Source organism: Notothenia rossii, assembly GCF_949606895.1.
Source record: "Notothenia rossii genome assembly, chromosome: 7".
NCBI classification, from domain to species: domain Eukaryota; kingdom Metazoa; phylum Chordata; class Actinopteri; order Perciformes; family Nototheniidae; genus Notothenia; species Notothenia rossii.
This window is the reverse complement of record NC_136905.1, coordinates 18,574,409-18,594,220: the sequence shown is the minus strand read 5'-3', so window position 1 is coordinate 18,594,220 and position 19,812 is coordinate 18,574,409. Positions and strand designations below refer to the sequence as shown.

Genomic DNA, 19,812 nt, shown 5'->3' with positions numbered 1-19,812 from the left:
TCACATTCAAACAGAAAGGATGCATTTACTTATTTCCGCCGTTGCCAGGTTTGACGAGTTTCCAAAAGAAACACAACTACTGAGTTTCTCGAAAGTATGGAAATTATGTTTCTTAAAGACAAGCAGATTATATTTAAGAATACTATCTGATTTAAATGTAATAGAAGAAAATCTGTGAGTATTAAACTGAGAAATGTGTGATTCTGTGGTTACGTGACCGGAAACTGGCAGACATGGCAACACATACTTCCTCTACTTACTTTATGATTTAAAGCGGGAAAGAGATGTTTTGTAAACCGCTGATCTCAAAAGTTGACTGCAGCTGTATAAACAGTTGTTAAAGCTCCTGACAATGGATACCCTGCCTTAAACAAACAACGCTAACACGTAATGTAACGTAAATTGAGCAGCTAACCGACGGAGCTGTCTTTCCGCCGGGGAAACGTTATCGTTACACGGTAATCCTGAATTCAAAAATTAACGTTATCGTCAGTTAGTTTAGCGTACATTTCAATAGGAAGGGACCAAGGACGTGAGGTTAGCCTTAGTGTGTTCATACTTTATATTCAGCCTGCCTTACTGTTTATGTTCTTCTTATGTTCTAAACAATGTCTTTGTTTACAAACAGGGACAAACATGGATTTTCTGGGGAATGTTTACTAAAGACAGGAGGGCAACAACAACTTTTGTTCTCAACGAGAGAGAACAACATGAAGTCGAAACACACCCTCAGGCATCCAGAACCCAACTGGCAAGGTAATGTTTATTATTGTTATAACATTATTAATGTTATTTTTATTTATATTCTTGTATTATTATTATTCCAACCCACAATATGATTATTAAAATGTTAACACAACGAAACAGCCTTTTAATATTATATTACACTCTTAGTGGTGGAGGAAGTATTCTGATGTCAATGTGAAAGCTAGTGGTCAAATACATAGTTAATATGTAGTTAAATACAAATAACCACATTTTCCTCTGAGAACAAGTTTAGTAGAAGTGTATATATAGTTCTCATCTGAGATCTATAAGGGACCTGTCTGTGTTCCTCTCATCTGTGAGTTTTCTGATTGCCTTTCAGGGAAAGGAACCGGTAAAGCCTGTGAAAAGGGTACGCCGAGCCAAGCGAAGCCAACATGTGTGTCCTCTCCTGCTCCAGTCAAACCTTTTGCTGGGAAAGTGTTTTACCTGGACCTGCCTTCAAACAGAAAAGCAGAGAAATTGGAGGGTGACATCAAAGACCTGGGAGGGGTGAGACTAAACACATTTTTCAAATGATTTTATATTGGCTGTCAGGAAGGTTCAAACCTTTGTCAATTCTTCTGTGCTACATCACATAATGCTAGATTTCCTCCTTTCGGCTCAGCGGACTTTATCAGGCTTCATCTGATCAATAAAGTCTTGACTAATCTGAATTCTGATAATGATGATTGCAAAAACACACTAGGGCTTGGTGTTGCTTGACATTCGTCAATATTATTAGCAACACAATGCCTGAGTTTTGGTTTTAATATTTGAGTAAATACAAATAATTAATTTTTTAATTTAAAAGACAAACTATTTAAATGTTGGCTGAATATAGACCGCAGTAAAATAACATTGTAAGTTAAATCAGGAAATATTTGATTAAGATAATAAATGTTATCTTTTGGACATTCACTGCCAGTTTGGCCAGTATTCGGTGAACTGTACTGTGGACAAATTGTGGTTATTATCAAAACAATTATTGAGGTTTTGGGACAAACCCTTTCAGTCACCATAAGCATAGTCGGTGTGTTGCATTTGTTAAAGAAGGTGGTATAAATGTCTTAGGGCTTTCCTCAACAACTGTGTTTCTCTCGTTTGTCCCTCAGACTGTTGAGAAGTTCTTCAGCAAAGAAATTAGGTATCTGGTGTCCAACAAGAGGGAGGCTAGATATGTGCACTGCCTCAGGAAGGACCCTCCGGTCCCCAGCCCGGGGTCCGGCCCCAGCTCCCCTCAGCCGGCACCACAGCAGCAGCAGCAGCCTGGGGACAACATGAAGAGCAAGTCTCGGGGCCAAACGGATTCTGTGAGTTCACCTTTGTTGTTCAACTATATAAACTATAGTGCAGATTTGTCACCTATGTCACTTCTTACGGTTACAATTTATTTCTAAATAATTTGTTCATATTCTTTTCTTTTTGTCTTGCAGTTTATTCCGAGTCGAGGGAAGTCTTTGGTGGAGAGAGTGGTGAAAGAGCAGGTTTGTCAAGTCAACACTAGCGAGTTGAAGTGAAGAACTGTTTTCTGTGCTAATACACTTGTTTGTTTTTAGGAGAGGGTGAAAATGAACAAGATCCTGTCAAATGCTCTGGAGTGGGGTGTGAAAATTGTCTATATAGATGGTATGTTGTCTTAAATAATGGTAGATGTAATCTTTAATGTATTTATAATTCCAAAAATAAGTAATTGTGTTGTTTTTTTCTGCCACGCAGCTATAGTTGCATATATTCAGAAGAAGCAAAAGAATTGCAGCAGGCAGTGTCCGGCTACCACTGCTGCCAAGACAAGTGTGAGTGTACAGGTTACAATTCTTCAATGCATCCTTTGTTGAAATTGAATAACATTTTGGGATTGTTATTTTAAATGAAAAGTTTGGATTTAACCTTGTAGAATAATTTTAGCTTTTTCTGCAAATGTTATAGGTGAAAGCTGGCTCAGCAGCGAAGCAAGGCTTTCAGAAATGCAAAGGTACATTGAATTGACTCATTACCCCGTCCTCTTTAATGTTGTCCATTGTTTTAATTGCTTTGTAAATGCATGCTTGAATTTACTTTGACTATCAACATGTCTCTTCCAGCGGGGCGGATCAGTAAACCCTTCGTCAAGGTCGAGGATTCAAGCAGGTAAAGAGACAGTTTATAAAAAGATGCTTGTTTGCCCCTCCTTTTTGAGGGTTGTTTACATCTGACTATAACATATTTATTTTTACCTCCTCAGGCATTACCGTCCAATCAGCCTCACTATGCCGAACATGCCGGTGTTCAACTTGAAGACTCTTCCTCCCTGTAGTCCCTTCTTTGTCCACGACAAGGTGAATCCTGGGATTAAACAGCCGGGACACAGGTACGGTGTTTCCTCTCTGCGTGGCTCTCCGCTGATCTCAGCACAGTGGGTCAAGCTGTCACATGACTACATTTAAAACTACATTTTAACCACTGAAACTAGCAAATTCCACCAAAGATTACTCTTAAGGATCTTCAAAGGTATTTTAACTAACTTACTTTTTAACTCGGCTCCTTCTGTATTTTTCAGTTGTCTCTATACTATTTACAGCACTGTTAATACAAATAACTGATGTTCTGTTAGGGACGCCTGTTCTCAAATACTTGTGTTGTCGTGCAGGTTTTAATTCATATTGTGTGGTGAAGCCAAACTATCAATTTTGATGAAATATAACTCATCACACTTGTAAAAGAAGTTGCACAGAAGTTTTAGTTGGAACTGCTGGAGCCACTCTTCAAGCCCGAATGACATTTGATCAAAATGCAGCGATCCAAACTGTTTTTTTTCTGATGTTTGGTTTTATTTGGGCAACCTCTGGGAACAGAGGTGTGAAAGCCTCGGCCAGCGAGGAGCGAGCAAACGTCCGAAAGAAGAACAGAGACAAGAAGCGAGGTGGTTACTGCGAGTGCTGCCTGATCAAATATGAGAACGTCTCAATGGTAAGTTATTTTGGTAAAAAACGTTCAATGCAATACAATTGTAATACATTAATGCAGGGCTATTCAATTGGCGGCCCGCGGGCCAAATCTGGCCCCGGTGTGATATTTACTGGCCCTTTGAGTATAATGTTAAAAAGTAATCTACTTTTTTTTTTTTGTGGGCCAGAGTGCCTTTATTCCAGAGAGGTTGTTAAATTGAGAGATCATGGGAAAGACATTGCCTGAAAACTTCTGCGGGCTCGGGTTTCGAACCCACCTGCTAGATACTGTAGTGACAACTCCTGTCATTTATTGCATCTCTGCGTGAATGATTAGATAATTTCACCTAAATCAAATGAAATGATGTTGATGGTCAAATTAGCTTCACATGTAGGTCTACTGAGTTCTGAACTTTCCATTTAGATCTATAAAGGCCTTGGGGCTATGTTGTTGATTTAATTAAACACAATATATGCACTCCACTATATGCTGTTGTAGTATTTACTGTATCTGAAGCTCTTAATATGATTGCTCATATTTCAAGCCATCTTTTTCCCGGATCATTTTCATCAACCGGCCCCATTCCAAACTAATTGAATAGCCCTGCATTAATGCAGCCTTAGCCGCAACACACACAACACAAGACATTCATGTTTTAGATATACTGCTATTTAGATAAATCAGGTATGTGTTTATACTGCAGGGCAAACTTTCATAAAGAAAAATCTGCCGACAATATGATGTAAAAAAATATTAACAAATGGAGGAGGCTCTTATACTTTTGGAATTACGTTCACATGTAATATAACTATATATTGATGATTAGTATTTGGCCCTGTTTTAAGTAGACTGACAAAGGTGTGTGTGTGTGTGTGTGTGTGTGTGTGTGTGTGTGTGTGTGTGTGTGTGTGTGTGTGTGTGTGTGTGTGTGTGTGTGTGTGTGTGTGTGTGTGTGTGTGTGTGTGTGTGTGTGTGTGTGTGTGTGTGTGTGTGTGTGTGTGTGTGTGTGTGTGTGTGTGTGTGTGTGTGTGTGTGTGTGTGTGTGTGTGTGTGTGTGTGTGTGTGTGTGTGTGTGTGTGATAAAACTGGCTGATTTCCTTTTGTTAAGCATCTACAGAGTGAACGTCACAAGGATTTCTCCAAGAGCGATGAGTACCTGGTGGTAGACCAACTGGTGTCAACCCTGCACTTCAACTTCCTCCACATCAAATCTCAGGTTAAAAGGTAATATGATCAAACTTCCACCTATATAATGTTCACAAGATTATAAAAAGTCAATGTGTTTTTGATAGACCTTTTGTCTTTCTATTCACTCTACTCATGGAAACTTGTCTTTGATTCCTTTCAGACTGAAGTGCAGTGTTTCCTCCGTTCTCTTTGTTCCCGAACCCTGTGGGAAAACTGCTCTGAGACACGAGACGGATCTGGACCCCACAGAGATTATTAAAGGAGAGCAGCATCAGACTGCTGATGGCCACATGGGATCTTACTCGGGACACACTTTAAAAATCAGTTCAGTTACGGATTCTGCTCCTCTGAATCACATTGAGGGGGAGAGGAGGAACAATCACTCAAATTCGTACAGATCAAAGCACAAATCTCTTGCACGTAAACGGCCGTGCCGACAGAACTCTTTGACTTCTCGCACCCAAAAAGCAGAGCAGACTCTGAATGATCAGCAGAATATGGAAACGGCGCCCTCTGGAGGTGAATTTCTTCCCTCTATTTGCTCCAGAGAGACTCAGGACAACAAGGAGCACCAAACAATATCTCCACGCATGAACAGCTCTCCCTCTCACCTCCATGATGTGAACACTCATCAGCTAGAGGAGTCTGATGAGAAGCAGGACTCCTCGGTGTGTGAGGCTGCTCAGGAAGGAAACGTTCTGCCCGACCAAAAGACTGGAAACAACCTCTCGGAAAGGGAAGGAGTGAGCCTTCCTTCAGCAAGCCTCGCTCCTGTCATACAGAGGAGGGTGAGAGTTTATAAACGCAAAAGACGGAAAATCAGCACACACGATGAAAGTGCGAAGCCGAGTGACATCCCCAACAAATCCCTGCTGAGACTTTTTCTGTCGAGTGATGACATGGAAGTAGAGTTTCTGGGGTTTGAGGACTAGGGAGAAAGGAATCGAAGGGATGAACTGGACTATTACTGCCTTTTTAAAATACTTGAAGGATACCATATTCTGTGTTGTGAACCATATAAAACACTATAATCTCTCCACAGGAATGTCAGTAGGCAGATTGATCTCATTTTGTTTTATATCAGATGTAAGGCAGCTGTGGATGTGCTGTGTTTTTTTTTCACAGCATTGAGTGTTTTTCTAAAACTTAAATGTGGTTAGCAGCATTCAAGGACATTCTATTCACTTTAAAATGACAGTTTTTTCTTGTGCTGTTTTTAAACCAGATTTGGAATTTTAAATTCTAAACTGAACACAATGAACAGTCTAAGTAGACTCGAAGTTAAAGTAATTAAAACTGAAATATTGTCTTTATAGTCATATTTGTCAAAACATTTTGTTAAAAAATAATATTTTAAAATCCAGTCACAACCCTTTTCAAACAATCCTCTTCAAATATCTTGTCAAATTTTATATAAATATTTTGTTAGAAAAAATAATAATAGCTAATTGCTTTAACCTGAATTCAAACTCTTAATCTACTTTGTGAAGAAAAATAGCGTTTAATAATACGCAAATCCATTGTTCTACATTGAAATATCCACTAATTGCCCACATGGTCTAATTTGGTTAAATCATAAAACATTATCATTTGTTCACGTTCTTGACAGTATGTCAATATATTTAATTTTAGAAATGCATAGCAAATTTGGGCCTAAACATTAGTCCACAGTCGTTTATACATACTAGTTTCAGGTAGATACATTCTTCTAGATGCTATGAAATGAAATGCCACCTGAAGACTGCTCTGAAGAACAGGAAAAAGGCCCTAACACTTTAAAGTCCCATGGCAACATTACAGAGGCCTTGCGTTAGAAAGGAAAAGTGATTTGTGTAAAAAAGAGTGTATGTAATAAACTATTGGTGAATAGTTTATTTCCATAGTTTACAGTCCCTACTTGCAGTTGTTTCCCATAAATACTTTTCATAAAAATTTAGCATTTTGTGAAAGAGGCAGCTTAAATTAAAAATAATATCCCCAATAACCTGAACAAAGGTAGCCTTGAATCTTCTCAGATATGCCGAACTGATCGTATTATGTATTTGAAATGCATATAATTGTTGCATAATGTATTTGAATGTCTCGTAGGTTGGATGTGTGGTGCTTGACATTATATATGACATTTTAGGATTATTCCTAAGTGCAATTTTCATGACCTGCCTTGTGCTTTTCTGATGCATTAGCTGGACCAGCCTCTCTCTGCCCTGCAGTTAGTGCATTAGCATAGAGCCCTGTTCTCCCTTATAGCTCTCTAAGTGATGCTCTGGGTCAGATGGGAGTCTCTGCCACTGACATTAAGAAAGACCTGAGCAGCAATGTTCGGAGGCGTACAGTAAGTACAGCTGCAAATAAAAGCACTAAAGCAACACTGAATGCAGACATTATTGTCATTTGTTTCTCATACATATTCTGAACTACTGAAAATGCTTTTATGGTCATACAACATGGTACACATAACCTGTCAACTGCTCATTAGGTGCATCCATGAACAGTTATATTTTGCAGGGTTAAAGGGGCTTGAGTTTATACGCATAAACTGTTTTTATTATACGGTGGCATGGGTCCGGGGATACTTTTTTTGTGGTTCTGTGTCACATCAGAATTAATGAACGCTGTTGTAGGTCTTGTTTTAAAGTGACACAGTATGTTGTTGATGCTCCCATGTGTCAACAGTTTAAATGTTTTGTAGATTGAAGGATTAGGAAGCCTTCCTAAATAGCTTTTCATAAACATGTTGTTTGGCCCAACTGGAACATATGAATCCACAAAAACAAAATTGCCACACAAACACACATGTTCTTGTTATTCATAGATGCACATGATAGAGTGACTCATGACAACAACAGGCAGGTTGGGGCAGGAATGGCGCTCCTGCAGATCTTTAACATGGAGGAAGGTGCAGGAGGCGGACGATGATCATCCCGGAAGGCCGGGCCCGCAGCTTTTCTCCATCCTGTCTCCACTGCTCGCTCATATTTATGCATTAGGCGTTTCTGCAGTGAGCCGTTGGATATTGATGTGTTTTAAGGAGGTGTCCCTAGTCCTCCCCTCCCCTGCACCCTCCCCTCTCCTCCCTCTCTGCTCCGTGCTGCTGCTTCGCGGGTCGTCGGTGCGCTCAGACGCGCTCCGCGTTCAGACTTGTAAGGACCCCGATGGCCCCCAACCAGAGGGACTGCGCTAACCAGACGACCAGCCCCAGCTTCAAGCTCCCCTAGCGAAGGCAGGACTCTGAGAGCCTGCTCCCGGAATACCGCATTGTTTTATAATTTCCAGCAGGAGAGTGAAAGGTGATGGTGCTGATGATGCGCCCGCGATGGTGGATTTCCCTTTTGTGCGTCTGTGGATTGATGCACGTCGGCCACCAGAGCAACCCTGATGCCCAAAATGGTAACTGATGCCTTTTCACATATTATTACATCAACACATCGTGCTTTTAAAAGCCTTAAATTACCATCCACAGGCCTTTGTTTGTTTGTTTTTGTGTAGCTTCGGCTAGTTCATGGTTTCCCTCTAAAATATGCATGTTGCCTGCTGCTTCTTGTTATCAAAGGAAAAATGGACCAGTCGACATTTCAGATGGCGGTGTTTATGATGAACGTGCCTCTGTTTCCCGCACGGAGGGACAGGCGGGTAATGACATCTGTTTTCCTCTCTGTGCAGGAGACGCCTTGTCGAGCTTGAAGGCTCTTCGTGATGCTGGCAGGTTTGTGGGAAAGGAGGACACGGTGCCTCTCCGCCTGCTCTACAGCAGGCACAACCACAGCCAGATCACAGAGGATGAGCTCAGCACCAGGGTGAAAGCCAGCTCCGGCTCCAGCCAGGTACAGTGTTTTGTTGTGTGTGTGTGTGTGTGTGTGTGTGTGTGTGTGTGTGTGTGTGTGTGTGTGTGTGTGTGTGTGTGTGTGTGTGTGTGTGTGTGTGTGTGTGTGTGTGTGTGTGTGTGTGTGTGTGTGTGTGTGTGTGTGTGTGTGTGTGTGTGTGTGTGTGTGTGTGTGTGTTGCTCTCTGCTGCCTCCATGTTTATGTTTGTTTCTCCTCCTCTACCCTTGTTCTCAGAGGGTAAAACTAATAATTAGTCAATTACAAGAAAAACAGCAGAAGCTTGAAACAATTAAGCCTCTCTAATTAGACTGTGCAGGGTCATCACTCTGCCTTTCAATGGATATACAATATTTAGCTTATTGATTTGTCAAGAAATGTTTCTCTATTCACACTGTACATTTAGGAATGTACGAAATCTGCTTTAGTCATCTGGCCAACAGGATAATTCATAATTTAGTGATAACTTGCATCTTGTGTGTCCAGCTGGGTTGCTGCATGCAGGAGCTGCCTCACCTGCATCAGCTCACATAAAGCAACATTTTATTTTGTATTTTAGTCAATTCATGCAAGTCGAGTTAAGTGGAAGGGATTATATATTATCAAGAGATCATCCATCGATGTGAACGGCCCATGTACAACACGATTACACTTGAGAAATGTCTTTGAGAGTCCCGCTTTCACAATGCAGGTGTAGAGAGGGCTGAGAAGAAAACCTTAAGGCAGGAATTGCAGTGGCCTCCCCTGCCAACTGATTAGAAGGGCGTTAACAATATTTATACTCTTTTTCAAGCATTTGTCTGGTCAGGGCGAATACCAGTAGTTGATATTTTTAGGCATTTTAAACCCATGAAATGCCAATTTAAAACAAAGGTTTTTATGGACGTGTTTCATCACAGTCACAATCTTAATGGTCATAACAAGTGCATTATCTTTTTAATAAACACATTTAAGGAACACATTTTTGTTATATGTTAAAGAACGGTACCGCTAAATGCAGTATCCTTTTTGATTTAGCTCTCAAATATCTACATTCTTCTAAAAAAAACAATAAAATGTTGGCTATACTAGCTCAACATCTGAATATTTACAGTGATATCTCTAGAAAGTATGTTCTAAAGTAGGATTGATAACCAAGATGATTTGATAATGGTTGTATAGGTATATTTACAGTTCTTTAGTTAACACTACCACTGTTTGAAACAAGCACACCACTGTAGTCTTATTGGCTTGGGGTAAACTTTGTTTTGCAGTAAGTTTGGACAATAACACCCACAAACCATTATGTTACAACACGATGCAGAGAGCTGTTAGTGATTATCCAAACCCAATGTTAGCAACAAGATAGTTTGACAGGAAACCTTACATTCCGCCTTGTCTTTAATAACCAATGCGGTGATAATCCATATCACTGTAGCAGTGTTCGCTGACTCAGTTCAGTGAAGCAGCGTGTCTGTTGGGTTCATTTCAAGAGACGAGTCAATTAGCATTGTGCAAACCTTCCATGCGTTTTTAATTTGTGCGGCTTAGGTTTGCTAGCCTATTCAGGGCCCAGAGATTGGAGAGGGCTACTGATGGTAGCATGCAGGGAGGTGTTAACCCTTTGTCCCTCTCACACCTCAGAGCTGCAGCCCGATGGGTAAACATGCTAACAGCAGCCATCTGCCCTCAGATATCATGTTAGTGTTTTCCTTTGACGCTGATGCTAATCTCCATCCTAAGATTAATACATAGTTTGTGCAGGGCAAAGGAACATTTTCAACTTTCTACAAAGATTCTTAAGAAGATTAGCTAAAATCATGCTTAAAATATCATATTGTCACGAGTCAAGTACCTTCTTAGGAGCCTATCTAGACACGCATTTACTTTTTCAGTTGACACCTTTAAGATGTGTTTATTTAGCTTAAAGATGTATTGTCAGCCCATGGTTACTAATTAAAATAACAGATAATAGGTAATGGTTGTAAAGTTCTTAATTAGCGGTTTAATATATATTTTTTAATAAATTCAGGGTAGAAGAGGACACGTGCCTCTCTCATTTTATATTTGATGTTCTGAGTCTCTTATTCTCCAGAGGCTTGAATCTGGTCTGCAATCAGCCGTGATGTCACAAGCACTTTGCAAGTTTGATAGATATTTGGCTGTTTTTAGACCAACAGTCTAAAAACAAATCGGTCAAATAGTTCTGAAAATATGTGACACACAGAAGTTTATAATTAGACTTCAGTTACATTGCCTATTTTCAGTCTCAGACACAAACAGCTTCACCACTGAATGAGCCGTGGAGAGTTCAGCAGAGTGCTCATGTTGTTTTGGTGGAAAAACAAAAGCTTCCAGTAGAATCAGTGTGTGTTGGTTTGCATGTTTGCCTCTTTGTCTGGGCGCATTGCGTTGATAGCACTTACAGTCATACTTCGACAGTCATGAGTGGAAAGTCTGCTATAACTCAGAAATCAAGAGTCAGCGGTGGCTTCAGACTATCGGCTCGGCTCAGTGAAGCTGGGATGTGCTTTCATTAAACACAATTACTGGTACCTCCCCCCATCACGGATCCAAACCTGCCAGATAAGATTTCATCGCAAGTGTGCCATGGAAAGGGATTGCCCTTTGAACGCACTCAGACACACACCCACACACCCTCTTAGCCGCTCATATATGCATTGACCACGCGCAGACACACGCCTTCAAACAATGGTCTCTGGTCAATGGGGACTTCACGGGCTGAGGTCGTGCTTGGGTGAGCACAAGGGCACCTCCTGAATACATTTTAAAAAAAAGAACCCGACACACCCCTCCTCCCATCGCTGTCATGGGGTGTCCGGTCTGTTGATGAAGGTAGCCGGGGGGGCGAGTCTGGGGGAGGGTGAGGCGAGTTTTAGCCCAGCTCGGGGACTCCCCTAGACCTGCAGAGGAATGATTGGGTCGAGTTCTCATTGACCCGAGGGTTTGTAATAAAGCCTGTCCCATATGTGCCCAGAAGACCCCCCTCCAGTCAAATCAATCACACACAGCAGTCAGCGGAATTATATGGTTCAGTATGGGATGAGGAATATCAATGAGTCCTTGGCGTTGTGAAACATACAAACTCACTCTGGTAAACATAGAAATGACGTGTCATCGAGGTATAATAATATGTACGTTTTTAATTATGAGTCATAGTTTTGAGATGATATTACATAAAAAGCACTTGCATGAGATCCTTTGCAGAAATTCAAATTCAGTAGAAGACAGATGTTGATGGCTTAATATAAACAGTCTTCCTACTGCTGATTGGTTCTGAAAGAGACAATGCAGCCATCCATCAATGGAGAGGAGAATTGATCCTTGCATATGATAATGAATAAAGCCATGAATATGATAATGTCAGCCTCTAGTTATAGTAAATAACATGTCTTCTCTACTTTTCCTAGGTGAACCATGTGGCCCAAGCAAGCTTTCAAGTGGACGCTTTCGGCAGAAAATTCATCTTGGATGTGGAATTGAACCAGTGAGTCACAGTTATTATATAATTACATATGTCCACCTGAATAGGAATCCATCTACAAAAAGAATGTCTGTCTTTGCAGAGGTATTGTAAGCTTTCATTTGCATTTAACTTTTTTTAAATAGTGTGTCTTGGCTGACACTCAATATTGTTTTTAAGGCAAACAAAGGTGGCATGGTTTTAATATCAAAAATGTTCTTTAAATATGACTTGCTTGCAAAACTTGCTCCTGTTTAGTGTAAATGATCTTGAGCACATTTTGTGCATCAATCGAGTGCTGACTCCAGTATTTCACCTGAATCGTTCATCGTGGTTCTGCGGGTCATATTTTCCTGCTCTCTGAGGGAAGTGTATTGCCTGTGTTTGGGAATGCACTCTTAAGACATTAATATCTAATGCCGGTGTGTGCTGTGTGTGAATCAATGTATCTGTGTGAATATGTGTGCGTGTGTTTGCAGCAGGTCAGTTATTGTGTGCGTGTGTGATTTAGAGGTTCCATCATAATAGGAAGTGATTTACGGTAAAGGCCGGAGCGCTGCCCTGTCAGACACTGATATTGATCACAGTACTGCTGATGGAAAGCGAGGAACTCTCTTCTTATTTCACCTCTTCCTCTCACTAAGCCTCTCCCTCTCTTTTTGCCTCGACCTCATACACTTTCATACAATTGAACCCTTTGGCATCTATATCTAAACTTTTCTGTGATTGTTTTTTCGGTTTTCCACCATCTCTCCTTGAGACCAGGGCTTGTTTGTCTCATTTAGCCCCAAAACAGGAAGTCTGTAAACACACAAACATTGATGCTGCCTGCTCCTCACAGCAGAAGTCACTCCCCCACAGAGAGAGCCGTTACATCACAGGAGTTCCCACGTTTGGAGGAAATGTTTCTGAGAAGCCTGCAGCTCACTGTGTGACGCATCAACCGGTTATGGATAGCAAAATCTGTCGTTCACACATTGACAAATGCGCACACACATACATGTATGCACAAGCTTCTGCACATGCACTTTCATTAGCACATGGCTCGGTGCTGAGTCATTATTCATGCAGGTGACTTTGCCTGCTTACAGCTTCTTTGTAAATCTAATCTTTACCTGGTGTGGTGCAGAAAGTCCATCAGAAAGATGACCTAAAAAAGACAATTGGGAAAAATCCTTTGCTTAACTTTCCACAGAGTGAGGTAGCCTCCATGCAGACAGCTCCGGGGGACAGTTTGACACGTGTGGCTCTGAATAAGAATGAGATCAGCGCTGTGGAGCTTGGACTGGAAATCTTTACTTTTCTCTTTTTCAAATAAAAACAACAAACATTTCCTAGCTCCAGTTTCTCCTGTGAGGATTTGCAGTTGTTTGTGTTTTATCCGATCATATACTGAATGTTTTTAGAGATTTGGAATATTGGTTGGGAAAACAAGATGGGTTTATGAAGGCATATTTAATACTTTTGGGTTTTAAAGTGTTGTTGTAAATCAATCAATCAATCAATCAATCAATCAATCAATCAATGTTTATTTATATAGCCCAATATCACAAATGTTACATTTGTCTCAGTGGGCTTCACAGTTTATACAGAATATCAGTATGACAATACGACACCCTCTGTCCTTAGACCCTCACATCGTACAATCAATCAAAAGAGAGTAAACGGATTAATCAATAATAACAATAATAGGTAGGTTTGCAAATAAGGATTACTATTATAGTTTCATTGATGAAATAGTGAGAATTCGTATTTTTTGGCTTTTAGTTCGGTGGCAGATTTCCAATTTCCCTCTGAGTTTGAATAAGTACATCCCAGATTCTCCTTCCTGCTGCCTTCCTCTCTCCTCATCATCTTCCTCCATCAGTGCTGCCCTCCTCTCTCTTCATCATCTTCCTCTACCAGTGCTGCCCTCCTCTCTCCTCATCATCTTCCTCCATCAGTACTGCACTCCTCTGTGAACTGATCCCCGGCTTCACACTGATATTTGTTTACAGATATCTTCCATGCCAGACAGATTAAACCCAGTTGATGTGTGTGGGTATAGGAGTGGGAGGTATTTTGACTGAATGGGCCAACATTTGCATTTTTGGCCTTCAGTTACAAAAACTAGCTCTCTCGTTTTGATCAATGACTGAATCTGAATCTGCTGCTGTGCATTTTTGGGTGTTTAATTCTTGCCATGAGCAAACAAGACAATTGTTCAGCTGTAGTTGACGTCTGTGTCTCTAGTGATACAGTATTATCATCCTGTCTGAGCCGCCTTCTCAGAGTCTTTGCCCTGAGTTAATGTTTCAGCATAGACTGTGAATAATAGCAGTGTAGGCGTATTGTGATACAGTCATATGTCTTGTGAATTCCCACCACATTTTCTTTTTGGACCTATGACAGTTGTTATATGTACATTTTCCGATGTTAACTTTTAACTTGGTTAAATTTGTCCCAGCAACAATGTGCTTATAGAAATTGTATCTGCTCCATGGATAGCAATGTCAACCGATGACAGTCTGTCAACCACTTTGGACCTATGAGACATTTTCATGTCATTTTGTACAGACATTCACTCCTAGTGATGTTGGTGGTCCCCTGACGTTTTGTCTCTAGCACCGTTATGAGTAGCGAATTTCTATTTGTTCTGTATGTGTTTTGAGTAAATTCCCGAATAACGAAAAGCATTCCCATCAGGATCAGATTTGTGTTTAGTGCTTATAAGCAAATGTTAACATGCTAACATGATAAACTAAGTTAGTGGACACGGTTGCCATTACACCTCCCTAAGTAAGTAAACTAATGTACAGTCTCATCTAGCCTCTAGCATGGCTGAAGACCACAACAACACCTGTGTTATTTATTTCATCTGCTAATAATATAGTATATATATATATAAGTATATTCTACATGCAAACAGACATTTCATTCTTAAATGTCCAGGAATATTCAATGTACAATTAGCTTATATTTTAGACCTTTTTAAATGTTTACCATCCATCCATTCATCATCCAAACTATAACTGATTCTACTTCAGGGTCATGCAGGCTGCCTATCCCAGCATGCACTGCACAGGAGGTTGCTATCCTATCACAGAACTATAAAGACATATTTGGTTAAGATAAGAATATGATTGTCCTGCATGGTGAGCATAATTGGAATATATATTATTGAGAGGTTTATGGCTGATGAAATATGTCTATCGACACAGGTCACCCCGGTGAAGTGTGACTATGGAGAGGAAGTCAGGAGGGGGTTGGTGGGTCACGGGGGTCTTTCTTCCCCCTCTGTCTTTGTCTTCCTCTCACTCCTCCATCACAGCGGCCGGCTACAATTTTACCATTCATGGGACTAGAGCTGAAAATGTGCACAGGGTGGGGGTTGCTTCCTTTAAAAAAACACACACACACACACACACACACACACACACACACACACACACACACACACACACTCAATCTCACACTTACACACATGTCTCCACCCTTGATTGCCCCCACACTCCACACCATCATTCTATTCAGCCATGCCCCAACTACCGCTTTACCCCGCCCCTCCCACCTGCTCTCGCTGAATAATAGATGGTGCTTTAAGAATAAAGACGAGTGTGCACGTGTGTATATGTATATGTGTGTGTGTGTGTGTTTGTGTGTTTTAATGGTTACCAGCTTGTCCATGAGTTGAAAGGGAACCATTAAGATGTGTGTGAACAGTGTTGCATAACACTCTACAAAAGTACACACATTCAGTATACTCAAGCATGCACATACTCAAATAAATCTTGATGAGTGAAGTAGGGAAGCTAAACACTCTTGTGTATGCGTGTTGTTTATGTGACGTAGATTCATTTACAACATAAACCTCATAGATTAAAGGTGGGCTAGGTAATTTTGGAGAAACCAGCTCGAGTGCGCTAGAATTTGAAAATACACAGCTGGAAAAAATCTGCCACTTCCTTACAGAGCCCCTCCTCCAACACACACGAACGCGCACATGACCAATGAGGGCACGAGATAAGTTTGTGTGCAGATGGAAGGCTGACAGGCAGGTAGGCCATCCAGTTATTTTAGCCGGGCCGGCTCAGATGATTGGTCGTACTTTTTACAGCGCTACAGCTTCCACAGATGACATTTTGTCATGGATTTTTTGTCAAAGCACTTAAGATATTCATTGCTATCGGGATGTTAAGAGCATTCCATGGAATATAACAAAAAGTGTATCTCGAGCCGGTTTCTCAAACTTACCTACCCCACCTTTAACATAACAAAAAATGGCAGGCAATAATTCTAGAATAAATTCTGTGTGATGTGAATTGATCACCTTGGCATACTTTTCACAATGTCCTGATATTATATAGACTTGTATATGAAATGGCTAAATTCATGATGTCCCCAAACATTTCATTATATATTAACATCAATCATTAAATAATAGACAACATACATTATTATTTTTGAAACAGAATAAGATGATATGATGAAATTGTGAGGACACAGTTCCACTAATAGTACGTTAAAGGATATTATTGAATTGTGATTTGGTATTCATACAGTATGTAGTTTATCTGTGTATGACAATGCGTGAGTTGAGACAGAGAGAACAGGTGGACAGGTCCAGCTGAGACGAGAGAGTTTCATAACCCCTTCAGTGTTATAAAACAGTCGGCTACAGCAGCATAAAGAGAAGAGGGCTTCTCCCTCCCCTCTGTGCGATGTTGAAACTGACAAAAACTTCGAGTATTATTTCTACAACTGTATCTTGTCAGCTTTCCCTGCATTCACTCAAATACTCTATGCAAATACTGAGGGTCAATTTCAAGCAATGCTAAATGTTTTGTTATTCCTGTGTGTGTGTTCACCAGTGGATGTCAACATTAGTGGGGGGGGGGGGCTGGAGGAGATGGAGCACTGATATAATCATGGGGTCCCTCCAACTGTCTATGTTAGCCATGTTGGGCCTCAGGTGCAGAAGAGGCATGTAAAGTGTTGTCTTCATTAGAGATAACAAGGCTGGATTGACAGAAATGAGGCTCGGACGGAAAAGGGGAGGATCAATACTCGAGAGGAGGAAAACCAAGGGAATTGGGCAAACAAAGAGAGGCAAATTAAATATCTGGTTCTTTATATTCAGTCAGTCTTGTTGGAGATTTAAAATCAGTTTATGAAGTGTTTGTCTTATTTTTTGTTAATTATCTTCGTTTTACACAGAGGTGCTGCCTTGAAGCAAAAATGAGTCTTGCCTTTTGAACTCACACAAATAATCTCTTTGTTGTCAAACATTCCTGTTTACACCCATTGTGTTAACAGGAATGCATATATGTTGTGTATGTACTGTATATATGGATTGTTACATCCGTGTTTGCTAGCTAGCATTTTGCCTTTCTTCTTCCTTTGTCAGCAAATTATGGTGTTATTGTTCTCACCTCCAGATGGCAAAAAATATTATTCTGAGTTCATATTAACTAACAGCGCCAAATGCAACGCAGATGTCGGATAAAAATAGCTTACAGCAGGCTCAGCTAGTTCATTGTGTTGTGCAGCAGCACATTAGCGTGATGTACATTTGTATCATCAGTCAAGCAGATATTTTCCAACATCTTGCTCATTGTTGGTATGAACGAGTTTGTTGCCCATCCAAGCCCTTGAAGTATTCTAAATGCCAGTTTAACAGTGGCTTTCTATGGAATAAATGAGCTCTTTATTCCAGAGACACTGATGTCCCAAACATCTCTTCCTACTTGTTTGGAGCAGCATAGTGTTGTTTGAAAATAATTTGTTGCCCAACAATCATCTATTGTTCTCTTGGAGGGTGAATAAGTGCATCAAAATGCCTTTGAGATGATGTCATGACCAGGGACGTGCACATACATTTGCAGGGGCTATTGCTCTAAACTGAAAAAAGGGCCTCCCCTCCTGAAAAAAAACATAAGACCTTTTCAAAATTCTAACTTGTTTTTAATGTAAAAGGTTAATGAAATAAAAACACAACACTTTCATTGCATTCCAACTGCTACATTCGTTATTCGGACTGTGTTCAGTTCAGCCTCTCAAATGCACTCTGAACTGGAGACTTGGGCCCAAGCAGAAAATATGTGAAAAGTGATATATTATCACTGATTTCTTTTATTAGTGTACTCCAATGTATGTAGTTTCTTGACATAATCACAGTGCTTCACATGCAGCTGCCCTGCTGGCACCTTTTATCCAGCTCTGCCAAGTGGCAGTCCTTTTAGCTGCCTTCTTCAGATCTCTCTCTCTTTCTGCTTCAGTCTCCTCTGTCTTGAAAGCATTCTTAAGCACAGAAATGTAACATTAGGCTATGCATGAAAAAAAAAAACTATTATTACATTAACTCATTTGAACATTAATTCACATCATCAACAATTCAGCTTTAATGTAGTTTGACCATTGCAACTGCTGTGCAGACATACTGATAAAATAGGGCTTCTAACTAATTAGCTTAAATAAACTCACTAATTAATGAAACCAGTTCAATACGCATTATTCTTATTATTATCATTCTTTATGAGCGCAGTAACGGTAACGTATCTAATTACTTATTTATCTTCCATAACTTCATAAGGGAGATGGTCAAACTGAAGTAGAGACATGGCTGAAATCATGAAGCGGGACATTGAACTGTTCTCACGTGGGAGGGCGATCAAGAAAAGAGAGCGAGCGGTGAGGGAGTTTACACAGATGAAAAGACACAGAAAGACAGAAACACAATAACAAGCATATTCAGGTGTTTTTTTGTAAATAAACGACGGTGTCAAGAGGAAGTGAATACCCCTGGTTTGTCCCCTAGTCTAACTGCCATGAGAAAACTCAAAATCAATTTTCCAAAATCCAACACTAGAGGTGGTCTTAAAAGCATATTTAAAAACGGGGACAGATTGACCCGGGGATTTGCCACCAAAGCCAGGTGGCCATTTGGTGTGATCACCATAGCCATATGAGGCCGGACTCGGAGGGCTTTCCTTTGCTTCCAGCCGTCAGATTGTAAACAGTCACGTGACTGGGGGCAGATGACAGCGCTGACTTGGTGTGTTTCCCGCAGCGAGACGCTATAGTACTAATTGTGGGCTTATCATGTTTATTCGGCAACAACAGAAATTAAAATAAAAACTCTCACTCTCTGCAGAGGGGCAGGTCAGACAAAAATGGCAAACGGGCCGTTGCCCGGGCAACATTAGCCCGTACCTGTGCAGGTCCCTGGTCATGACCATGTTGACTTCACGACTTTGTCTGACTTTGGCCATTTGATTTGTCTAATGTGTGTAAGCGTCCGGCTGCCATGGGGCGTGAAGGCTGCTGATGCTTTGGTGTTATTGGTGCTCGTCCCTCTGCTGTGTGTACATGTACGTGTTTATTTATGTGCGTGTTGCTTGTTCTTACATGTGCATGCAGTGTTACATCTCCACATGTATGTGATTTAACTCTCTCTCATGTCCCATTCCAAGATAATATATCATCCATCCGTGTCACGCTGCCTGCATCCTGACATTGATACGACCCAACTCCACTCTTCTCCTCCTTTTCCACCTCCATCTCTCCCTCTCCACCTCCCTCCCCTGGTCTGTAATTTATTGCAGAAAGGCGTGATCTGATTTACTGTGGGCTTAATGAGAAAAACACTGAGAGAGGTGTTTGTGTGTGTGTGTGTGTGTGTGTGTGTGTGTG

The 19,812-nt window shown here is 40.7% G+C and overlaps 2 protein-coding genes across 6 annotated transcripts in view; both read left to right on the top strand.

Annotated features, from left to right (window-relative positions):
* The first annotated feature begins 254 nt into the window (after positions 1 to 254).
* On the top strand, positions 255 to 7,233 carry dbf4 (DBF4-CDC7 kinase regulatory subunit). Of its 2 annotated transcripts, none has more exons than XM_079691342.1 (13): positions 255 to 458; positions 629 to 756; positions 1,088 to 1,257; positions 1,860 to 2,057; positions 2,181 to 2,231; positions 2,304 to 2,373; positions 2,464 to 2,540; positions 2,674 to 2,719; positions 2,829 to 2,874; positions 2,969 to 3,094; positions 3,579 to 3,693; positions 4,790 to 4,896; positions 5,021 to 7,233. In XM_079691342.1, the coding sequence occupies exons 2-13, from the start codon at positions 711 to 713 to the stop codon at positions 5,790 to 5,792; spliced, it is 1,824 nt and encodes a 607-aa protein (XP_079547468.1). In that variant the 5' UTR covers positions 255 to 458; positions 629 to 710; the 3' UTR covers positions 5,793 to 7,233. The 2 variants fall into 2 exon arrangements, with proteins under 2 accessions (XP_079547468.1, XP_079547467.1); XM_079691341.1 differs by having other exon boundaries at positions 257 to 458; positions 4,781 to 4,896.
* A 528-nt stretch (positions 7,234 to 7,761) lies between these two features.
* adam22 (ADAM metallopeptidase domain 22) overlaps positions 7,762 to 19,812 on the top strand; it is a 58,065-nt gene continuing 46,014 nt past the window's right edge. For 2 of the 4 annotated variants that reach the window (XM_079691338.1, XM_079691339.1), the window contains exons 1-3: positions 7,765 to 8,247; positions 8,521 to 8,681; positions 12,089 to 12,165. In XM_079691338.1, the coding sequence (XP_079547464.1) occupies positions 8,151 to 8,247; positions 8,521 to 8,681; positions 12,089 to 12,165 (335 nt within the window). In that variant the 5' untranslated portion in view covers positions 7,765 to 8,150. Of the gene's footprint in view, positions 8,248 to 8,520; positions 8,682 to 12,088; positions 12,166 to 19,812 lie in introns of all 4 variants that reach the window. The other 2 variants (XM_079691337.1, XM_079691340.1) reach the window with 2 other exon arrangements.